Source organism: Belonocnema kinseyi, chromosome 6, assembly GCF_010883055.1.
Source record: "Belonocnema kinseyi isolate 2016_QV_RU_SX_M_011 chromosome 6, B_treatae_v1, whole genome shotgun sequence".
NCBI lineage: Eukaryota > Metazoa > Arthropoda > Insecta > Hymenoptera > Cynipidae > Belonocnema > Belonocnema kinseyi.
In genome coordinates, this window is record NC_046662.1 from 103,927,031 (window position 1) to 103,938,704 (window position 11,674).

At 36.1% G+C, this 11,674-nt stretch overlaps 1 protein-coding gene across 1 annotated transcript in view; it reads left to right on the plus strand.

Moving 5' to 3' along the window:
• LOC117174268 (DNA polymerase zeta catalytic subunit) overlaps positions 1–11,674 on the plus strand; it is a 198,175-nt gene that overhangs the window by 69,770 nt on the left and 116,731 nt on the right. The window contains exon 7 of the mRNA XM_033363187.1: positions 1,377–1,527. Within this exon, the coding sequence (XP_033219078.1) occupies positions 1,377–1,527 (151 nt within the window). The remainder of the gene's footprint in view (positions 1–1,376; positions 1,528–11,674) is intronic.

Genomic DNA, 11,674 nt, shown 5'->3' on the forward strand with positions numbered 1-11,674 from the left:
TGAACCTAACTTTTCCTTGCCTTTACCCGTAAGTTGTAAAAAACGTTTTTTTTATTACTGGTTTTCCAGATTCACGAAGAATATCGTTAATTTTTTCAATTTCGTCCATCTCATCGAAATTATCACAGCGGAATTTTGGATCACTTATTTCTTCTTGCTCAAGATCATTTCCCTCTTCAGTTTCTTCAAAACGTGTGTAGAAATTTGCATCCATTTTTCATAAATAGTTTCCGAAATAATAATTTGTTCATCAAACGATGCAGAAATGTTTAATCGCATATTGTAAATAAACAAATGCATTTTTCTCAAAAATTTTCAAACTGTGTTCTTATACAAATAAGTAGATTATTTTCCAATACTTAGTCTTAATTTTCCTTCCAACGTCAAAAATTGTAGGCGTACTTGGGAAATTTCTACTCATCAGTGACCGGAAAATATTTTTAGTGGTCGGATAGAGTGTGTCTAATAGTCGCACAGCATTTTTAGGTTTCGAAATTTGGTATTTAAAAATAATTAACCTAAGATCATGCTGCTTTAAAATACTACAAGTAAGAATAATTTATCAGAAATGCTTTTGATACTAAATTTAAATAATTTTACTACATATTTTTTTACTTTTTGTTTCCTAATTTTCACATACTTTTTTAGGTTAGTTCTACTCTATCCGAATGTTTTAAATCACCATAAATTTTTTGACTGCAGTACAAGAAGAATCTTGTAAAAACCTAATACTAATATTACTTTTTTGTCTAAGTTGTTCGATATCCATGCAAATTTTCATTGGATTTAATGTAAACCTCGTTATTTTTATTTCTAAAATACTTCCTAGAAAAAATATTTGACGAAACTTAACTTGTACCTAAGGTTAGAGCGGTTAAAATTCCAAGAATATGTTTATAAGTTTTTTTTAGTGAAAGTAAAAATCACTTACATGTTTTCTTTGCCTTTCGTGTTGTAAGAAAATATGCAAAATGCAAACACCTATTTACATTTAATAATAATAATGGTTTATTACTCTATTCCTACTATGATATACACGGGATTGGCCGACCACTATTACGTGTCTGAAGACTGGTGCTTTTACCCTACAAGGCATTTTCTATATTGAGCTTTGGTAAAATATCGTTTTGAGTACGTATATAAGTGGTGAGAAAATTGTGCTATCTTGTCTGAGATTGCAAAATAATAAATAGACCCAATACCAATTTACAGCAGCATTTACATATATGCATCGACACTGTATCTTTGCAACTCCGTACGTACAATTCTTTCATCTCCATTACTTGGTTAGTTCCTTAAGATTCCAGGATTAATGTTTATTTAAAAAATTTTGAAAATAAAAGATAGTTATGTATTGTCTAATTTATTTTTTACAGTATCAGTTCCTGACAATACTTTGTTTGGAAGTTCATGTTTCCACTCGAAAAGATCTGCTTCCCGATCCACAATATGATCCTATTGAAGCAGTATTCTATGTCATCCACAATGATTTCCCTCCTACTTCACCTGTTAATCGACTACAACTAGGTAAGCTGAGAAAACAATTGTTGTAAATCCTTCATGGAACCTATAAGTCCTTTTCTAATATTCTTATATTGTTCTTCCGATCAACATGTTTTCTCTTAAAGAAGACAAAGTGACCTACTATTTTAATGATTATCAGGTTTATGAAATTCGGCACCGAGTGCTATGATCTGGAAAAGTCGTAGCAAAAATCTGAACTTTATACTATGTTATTTTCGAAACCTTTTCTTTAATTTGAGTACATAAAACTTAATGAAACTCTTTATGGGTTCCTGAGATATGAGTAACCTTGTTCAAGCGCTTTTGTGTCGAGATTGAGTCGGCGGTTACTGCGGTCAACTGTCGGGTGATCATCTACCATAGTGGGGCGAAATAAATGAGGTTCAAAATAACTTTCAGATCAAAATTCTGGAGTTATTTTGAATTTTTTGTTGTTAAATTTATAATTAAATTTTCAAGAGAGGAGAGTTGATTTTTTATTTATTTATTTTTTAACTTTTACGTGAATGAAAATAGCAGAAAAAACTTTCACTATTACCAGTTATATTTAGTAATAAAAATTTTTCATTCTATATTATTTGTTATTTGTATAAACTAATCATGTGAACGACTGCACATTGTAGGCACACATTGTCGGCTAAACAAATTGCCGACGGACTAGTACGGGCATTACCATGTGATAACAAAACAAACAATGTGAATGATTTCCGTAATCCAGTAAAGGCGCAAGAAGCGCTCAGAAGCTCAAGAGTGGGGATAAAACTAAAGGTAGAAAACCCTTGGGTTAATAAAACTGAAAAAGCGCACCTTCTTGGGTAATTGTCGCCGAAGAGTCGAGAACTGTTATTCTCCAATAGATAGGTTCTCGATAAACTTGAATTTTTCTCGCTTCCTTCGAGTTTGTGAATTTGCAAAGAAGGAAATGTCGGAATACTCTATCGTATGAATACCTTTCCTAATCCAAAGGGATTATAGCGAATTAATCATAATCAAAATATATTTAGAGATATGATTTGCTGGAACAGAGGGACTGTGGTTCCTTTAAGTCATTTTCTTGTTATTTGAAATTTTCTTTTAGTCATGAATTTGAAGATTCACAAATGAGCAAGTGAAACTTTAAATTTTGGTAAAGAACTATCCAAACTGTGAATTGACTGCAGGAAACAGCTATAAAATTTTGATAAAAAATTATTTAAAAATCTTTTCTTGTTTTTTAAGTTTTAAATTACATGTATGAAAATATCCAAACCTATGAAGTTGATTTTTGTTCATTTACCAGCCCATTAAAAATCGCAAAAATTCATTTGGTTATGCTACAATGTAAATCATTTCATCAATATCTCGTAGAGATTCAAAACGTGGTTCTAAGGGATTTGACTGAGCATTTTTCATAAAATTAAAACTATTTTTCCTATGTGTGATAGTGATGTAAGAACGAAGACGTTAAGTAGACGATAACACTTCAATTATTTGTAATTTTTATAAACTAATTATATTCAAAAATGCATAGTGTCGGTGTCACAGGCAAAGCATTGAGTATGAGCGCTTAGATGGTAGCGCTACGGTGGCGAACTATGAACTAACTGTTATACAAAATATCTAGACTCAACTGTTTGAATTTAAATTGCTATATATAAGTAAACAAAAAATCTAAAATTACTTTTCCAAAAATCACTTAAAGTTTTAATTTTGAGTTATAAAATATTTAAGCTGGACCAATCAGGATCGCGCCATAAACCGTCGTGCATATGAGAGTGGGAGTCCAACGCAATGTAGTGACCGTTGTTCTCTTGTCGCAACCCCATCTCGGCGCTTGATTTAATAGCACTACGTTGGACTCCCGCTCTCACACACACGTCTGCTCCTACCGCCCTGCTGATTAGTTCGGTCTGAATGTTTTATAACTCAACAACTAAAACGTCAACTGATTTTTGGACAAGAAATATTCGATTTATTTGTTCTTTTTTATACGGCTATATAAGTCCGGACACTTGAGCTTGGAACAGCCTGTATACAGAAGCATTATGCCTGATGGAAAACTGTTCACTTTTTTTTAGGATCTGACGAAATGAAAATTGAAGCTGCGTTCACTAGTAAAAGTGTCTAATAGAACACCATTTAAAAACTTAGACGTGTGCCTTCTATTATGTTCTATTATCTTTGAGAGTGGGGTTTGTATGTCCTTTATATATGATTTTGTATTTGGTATGAATTTCATAGTGGCTTTGATTAGGATGTGATGTGCTGTGTATGCGGTTCTCGCAATGCATAACTATAGGGTCCTAAGCAACACCTAAATGGTTTTCCGCCGTTAAGTTTACAAGTCGCCAATACGCCACTTACACATATAATCGCCACTTTAATGCTTTAAAAACCGCACTCGCGGAGGATTTGAACACTACCTACACTACCTAAACTTGTATTTTACCGCGCGCCCTAACTCATTACGCTATGGAAGCATGGATATTAGTTACAAAGCTTCGGCCAGGATTAATGAATAATTCTAAGGCAACTTGAAATTTTGCGGGAGACTTCAATAAAAAAGATTTATTCAGAAAGAATTCAAAATTAAGTTTAGCTTCTATCAAGAACGGATCGATGTGATTTTTTCTTTCTATATTTGAAAAAAACTCCATAAAACGCACAAGTTTTAATTTATACAATTATTTTATAATTCTTTCTTACTAAATTTTTAATGCGAAATAAGTATTTAAATATATATTTAAATACTTGAAACAAAGAATCGAATTTCACTTATTTGAGAAAGGGCTTAATACTTTTGGTCCTAAAATATTGAGAACGTTTAAAAATGAACTAAAAGTAAAAAATAAGGAAGAAATCCAAGTAAAAAGATGCCGCTAATATAAAATTCCGCTATATAAATATTCTGGGATACAATTGAATTTAGAAAATAATACTTAATTTGTAAAAAAGATCTTTACAAATATTAGATTTTTAAATGCTGATCAAAATACGTTCAAATATTATTTAATGTTAATAAATGACTATCTTGCCATTCAACATTATGAAAGTGCACCTTTTAAAATAAGAAAAATATTTTTAAGTTACAAGAGTAAGCATAATGAAATTGAAACAATAATTCTTTTTATGAGATATTTAAATAAACATATTTTGTTTCAAAGCAGCTGACAAGTATATTCTTTAGTTATAATTTCATTCATAAAACGTTAACTCTATTGGAAACTCTATGTTAGGTTTGAAAGCAGCTTAAAGCTGTACCTCGCCCTTTGGGTTCTCATGTTATATTTGATCGTCTTGTGCATATCCATTTTTTACGAACTCAATAAAGATTTATTAAACTTTTACTCAGGTAAACCCGGTTATACATCATAGCCACGGACTAAGTCAAGTGACTGATGAGATTAAAATGTTATAAGTTAATTCAACTAATTTAATACGATGCTTGAAACCTCCTGCGATGATGTTGTAGGTATACAATTACGAGCGGCCACGAGCGTTGAAGGTGACAAGAGTCACCTCTGAATATTTTCTTAGAACTACCATCTGCCATTCCACGGGTTTTTAGTCGGTCACTTTCTGATGGTCAAGAAAGTTTCTTACAATGCGACAGGTGTGTAATAAAACAACCTTCTGAACTGTTTCCAATACCCTTCTGGCTCCTAACAGTTCAAGATATTCAGTGCATTTTGCGTGCACATTGCCTGTAGCCGAAATCACAATGGGATGAATAGATGCACGATTCACATTCCTCCATATGGCCTTTGCTTCATGCCGTCACTCGCTATACTTGTGGATCTTGGTTGTATAGGTTGACTGCAAATTTCGGTTAATCGGACAAGCAATATCTATGATGTAGACTCTTCTACCTTTTTTTCGCATTACGATGTCAGGTCGACTGGCCCGGATGTAATGATCCGTTTGAATAGTAATATTCCAATATAAGATGTAAGCTTCGATTTCTAAAACGGGCATTGGAATGTATCTATAGAAAGGCATCCATTCTTTTAAGAGTCCTAGGTTTAAGACAAGTTGTTGATGTATAATGCCCGCTACATTATTATGTCTGTGCGTATATTCTTTCTGAGCCATTACTCGACAGCCATCAATAATGTGCTCCAAGGATTCGTTGATGTCTCCACATAATCGGCACCGGTCAACCACGTCTTGATGTAAGATGTGTTTGCGATCATTCCTGGTGCTGACAATCTTGTCCTGTATCCCAATGACGAATCCTTTCGTCTCTGGATACAGAACACTCTTTCTTAGCCAAATATTGGATGCCTCACTATCCACTTCATTTTGATCTAACGTTTTGGGGTGCTCGCCATGGATGGCTTTCTGCCTCCATTGTATTTCTAATTCCTCTATGGATTCTGCCCTGATATTCAAGACTCCATCTGAGGAGAAATTTAAGGGCGTATAGTCAAGATCCGCTTTACAGATATTACTGTAAAGTGCAACATTTCATTTGCTGTTAAAATAGTCTCGCAACTGGATAACTTGTGATTCACACGGTTTGGGACATCTACAACGCCCCTACCCCCTAAATGTCATTGTAGAGCTACAACTTTCAATCGCTGAATTTCTGTGGTGCATTCGGTGCTTCGTCATTTCTACGCGAACAATTCTATTTAACTTTTCAAGGTCGTTATTAGACCATTTTATGAGCCCGAAGGAGTACGTGAGGACAGGGATGGCATATGTGTTGATTGCCCTCATTTTATTTGCGGAGTTGAGAAAACTTCATAAGCAATCTGAGTCTCGTAGTGAAGGCAGTCGTTAGGCTTGTCTTAACTATCGCATGTTGTATACCCTTACATTCAAGAATACCCAGATATTTATATGATTCGCCTGCAGCCATTGCCTCGATGTCATTTTCGAACTCGTTCTCTAACTCTGCGATCCTTAATTCCCCTCGGATTAAATGCATTGTTCGACATTTATCTAGTCTGAATTCCACGTGGATATCATTGGAAAACTGCTTTGTGACATCAATCACTTGCTGCAGTGTCTGGGCTGAACTTGCGTACAGCTTTATGTCATCCATGTAAAAAAGATGGGTCACTTGATGACCATCCTCATTATCATGAATTCTGAACCCATGAGACATGCTGTTTAGTGTTTTGCTCGTAAAGCGTATTGATCTAGTTATCCTTGGTTGTCCATGATCAAAATACTTGATTCTTGTCATTCTTGTCATGCGGCACGGAAGGAAACGCTTGCTTGTAGTCAATGTATGCCATGTGTAACATAGTTTATCAGCTTTCTGGTTCTATTTCCTTTTTTATATTGAGTCAATCGATCCAATTTGCACCTTACTTTGCTGACATCCATATCCAACGTGATCTTCCATGGTGGATCTCGATCCCTTTCTGGGACAAAAACTGCATTTGCAGGCCTAGTTTTCCGGCCCAACGTTCCAGCGGTTGCCACAGCTGCACAGTATTCAAGAGTTTGCACCTCTAACGCAGTTTGTGCTACGTTCAAATACGTAGGTAAAACCTTGCTGTCGAGATGTGCTATTAGTGCACGCATATCATTTATGATGTTCATTTTGGGCAGAGAATGCCTTATTGTTGGTTCTACACATCTGAACTCTAGTAAAGCACGACAAAAATTCCTTCTAAGGTGCTGTAGTTTTTCTGGGATTTCCCTATACACATCATTGTTATTAATATCCGGATGTGGGTCTTATGGATCCGGTAAATGATGTTCATTATCCCTAGCACCTATGCCTTCAGCATCAATCAAGTCTTTGTTAGCCACATCTTTCAAGGGGAGTTCATCAATAGGAAGCTGCTGTTCCACTTCCATTTTGATAGCAGCTATGTCAACAGCCGAAAGCAGTCTGTTTACAGATATTGAGCATTTTTGATGTGCCAGATTCTGCTCACTTATTTTTGTAGATAGTTCTGGGTATTTTAGTAAGAAAAGTCTATATGTTCTCTCCTCAAACTTTGCCCGCATTTCTATGCCAAAAAATAAAGGTGCATAACATCTCCGTTCAAATGGTATGTCTATTTTCGTCGCTTTTTTGGTTGCTGAACCTCTGCTTCTGCCTCTGGTTGTATAAGGCCATCCACCTCTGGAGGGTGTGGTGGTATTGGATCATTAATAGGTTGAGGAAGAACATCAATTGCTCCTGCTTGACCGCTCGACGCGGCTTCCTCTAACTGATGGTCATTGCCGTCGTTTTTCCACGCCAAATCAACCTGTTGTTTAATCTCCATTGCTGGGTCTTCCGTCACGTGTAGATTAGTCCTGATGTCCTTCACCTGAGCGATAAGATCTCTTAGTGCGGCTTTTTGTATATTAGGATACTTTACAGCAAATTTCGTTTTTAAATTGTATCCTTTTTCCATTTTCGTTTCAAACCTCGCACTTTCGTAATAGAGACGCACCAATTTCTTTTTCATTGTGGTATCCCAACTGATGCTCTCCCTTGGTATTTCTGTCGAGGTGGTTGGCTGCAAATAGCGAATGCTAGTCAACGCATCCTCAGCAGGCCCAGTTGATGTTACACTGCTAACCGTTTATCGCAGATGTTCTTGCTCGTCAGCTGTTTGATTAGTGAGATCTGCCTGACTATCTCGCAGCTCACCATCGCCACCGTCCCGCGTGCTGTGGTCCCTCTCCTCTTCGTTATCAGCCTATTTGGCATGGGAAACCCTGCCGGTAGCAATGTTACCGCCAACACAGCCGTCAAAGTCATGAGAGGAAAGCTCAAGCCCTACCACGACATCAACGCGGAACACCTTCGGTAAGGGGATATGATTAAATACGCATTGCTCCAGTTTCCGGGTAAAAATTTGATTTTCTTTACATTTTTTACTGAAATTGAATACGAGATTGAATTCCCTGGCACCCTGCATCCGTGCGGGTCAGAGTAAGGAGTAAGAAGACGATGCACGCTACGAGCCCCAAAACTCGACCCGGCTCAGTCTCGGAGGGCCTGCCAAACCTTTCAAATTAATATCCGTGTAAAGTGTTGTGCCCCTGGTGAATTCTTTCTTCGTGGTCCCAGGCTTCATGTCACGACGGGATATAATCTTGCACAATAATTCGACTCTCGGTCAAGCGAGAATTACCAGCGCCTAGGGGTTGGCCGACCCCTAGGCCCTTTTAAGAGTGATGCGACAGTCATAATGGTCCTTTGTATTCGTCACGTATCGGGCGGGCAGAGTTATTTAGTGGTTGGCCGTCGCTAACCCGACTCTGCCCTTTTAAATGTTTCTTCAAATTATTAACATCTTTTATTTTTAATTGATGAATTTTCTTATTATACTTATTTATAATTATAACTTATATACTAATATACATTTTTGGAGTAGAATTAAAAAATCTGGTCTTTTTTAGCGTATCTCATTCCATTTACGAGAAACGTTGTGTTAATTCCAGTTCTAAACATAAAAAAGTCAGATATCTGCAACCATCGAAACCCGCAGATTCCGAATTATTATGTTTTAGACTGTTGACTATAAAATTGAAGAAAATCTATTTCTAAATTTTAATCTGAAAGCTTAACAAAGGACCCTTGAATGTCAGCTACTCTATTGAGATAGCCTCTCTGCTTGTTATTTATGATCGTATTTTTATTTAAATTTCGGAAAGGGCATTCTTAAGCCTACACAAAATTTAAAGGAGCTACCTGGACCTTTAAATTTATCTACCTGAGTGTCTGCGGAGAATTTCTCAGAGCTTCTCAGAGTCTTGAGAATCTTTAGCATATACTCTGAGATTTCAATCGGTAGGGATGTAAGTTAAATCCAAGTTCGATGTTACATGCTCGTTTTACGGACTTCACCTTTTCCTCTCGGCATCCAGATCCTCTACCCTATCCCTTACTTTGGTGTCTCCCCCAAAAACTTGGTGACCGCTAAAAACTGCCCATAAAATTCTTAAATTCCGAACATATCAGCAAGGCGTGGGCCAAAGCCGAAAATTCCCAAATCCTTCAAGCCGAGAGAGAGGTCAATGATGATAAATGATTTATTTCATTACATATATGTTTCGTAAGTTTGATTGGGAAGCAGAGTTAAATGAAACACCTTTCATATAGTAAAGATCACATTAACAAGAACTGACTCGTTAGATAGAACACGTTTAACACGTTCGCTCATAAGACACAGATCGGACTGACCGAAACAAGAGAGATGAACTAGCTGGCAGCACCGTACAGAGGAAGTAAAGTCAAACGAGTAGAAGGTGCCAAACTTAAACTCTAACAGTATGCTATTGATTTGTTTTAATAATTATTGTTCATGTTATTGAAATTTGTGGAATGAAATTAATTTATTATTGAAAATTACAAATATTTATAATTGTGTATGTACTTTATTAGAAAGGTGCGGGTAGAAAATTTTCGATAAAACGTTGGAAGACAAAATCGTTTCAAAATCGCCCACCGATAATAATAATTAAGAAACTGACCCTGATAAAAAACGGTTTGTATATACTTTGGAATGCTAAATTCTACAAGTGAAGGGTATACAAATTTAAAAAGGAAAGGAAGTTAAAATCGGGTTATAAAAACTAAAATGATTGGAAAATAGAAAAAAGGGACAGGTTAAATAATGAAACAATTGGAAAACACTATGGACAGTTGGAACGATAACAACACGAAATGGAAACCAAGCGGCGTCATTTTGAGAAATTGGCGCGAAAAATACCAGATATGATGGTAAAAGCCACAACAAATTTCCCACTTTTTCCCGTCCCCAGTGCATGAATCCACCACGTGGTTAGGTCACGAACCCCCTACTAGGTAAACCGAGAATGTCAAGCATTTAAACGTGCCAGTTTTCACTCTATTAATATTGAAACCCCATTAGCTATGCCGAGGAAAGAAAAAGAAAAAATAACACATTTGAATGAAGCTAAGATCGGGTAAAATTAAAAATAACAATATGGCTAACCCGTTAAGTGTGAACACAGAAGAAATAGACAGGGAAAAGTAAAAAACCCAAGAAATGAGAATAGAAGAAGAAAACGCGCCAACCAACAACCAGCCCCATCCATTGTTCCCACTTCTCTGTTCTCTGACGATCCGGAGGGGTAATGGAGGTGAAACTAATCCAACAGGCGGCGCTGTGATCAGGTGTTCCGACTTTTGTATGGATATTCAGTGGAGCGATTTGCAAAAATGATGAAAAAGATATCAGTTTGCGAGAATTTTACAAAAGGTACATAGGAATGTGTGTAATCTAGTTAATCTTTTAATTTGTTAAAAGTTATTTCTTGTTGATAAGGGCGAAAAGCATGGGTCGCAAATTTTCTAGCTCCTGGTTGCAAAAGTCAGGTTATGACAACAACGTAGACGAATTTAATGTGTTTCTCGTATTTTGTCCAAAGCTTGTAACTGTTTAGAGTTTAAAGGCTTAAGGAATCGTCACTATGCAATTTGAACTGTAGTTTTATATTCTTAATTATTATTACATTCATATTGAACATAAAACATGTTTTTTATCCATTCTTCTGATCTTCTGACTATGTCGAATATTTTTGTCTTTGAGTTCTTAATATTATTAATTTTATTTATTAGCTACAATTATAATTTTAACAAATTCTTAAACTCTAAAAAATAATAAACTGGATAATATTAGTAAAAAAAAATAGAAATATAAAATTCGAATTGATGCTTTTAAAGTGCATATCATAATTAAATGTGTCAACTGTTGGGTTAGTTTCCTAGTCATCCCCGCCCCCCGATCGTAAGAGAACTACTATGACATGCACATACACAGTCGATGCAGGAGGCTGCTTAGAAGCAAATAGAATAGATAAAGAAACAGAGTTGCTAGATCGAGCTAGAAATTTACCCCCACCATGTGTTCTGTTTGGGAGCCGCAAAACAGAAGGTGCATTATTACCACTGTACAGAGGCGGCGGAGCCCTAGGGATCACAGGGGGCAATGCTCCCCTCGGAAATCGACCAGGGAGGGGCAAAGTACTGATTTGCCCCCTATGAAATCGAATAACTAAATTCAACGGTTCATTAAAATTTTTACAAAATAGAAATTCTCATTTCGTTTGTATTTATACTGGGCTCAACCAGGACGGCTACTTCAATGATATAATTTTTAGGATTATGGAGAGAGACTACGCCAGGAACTGGAAAATTTTCAGCTCTTACTTGGCTTTAATTGGTTTTCCAATCCTCAAATTACTC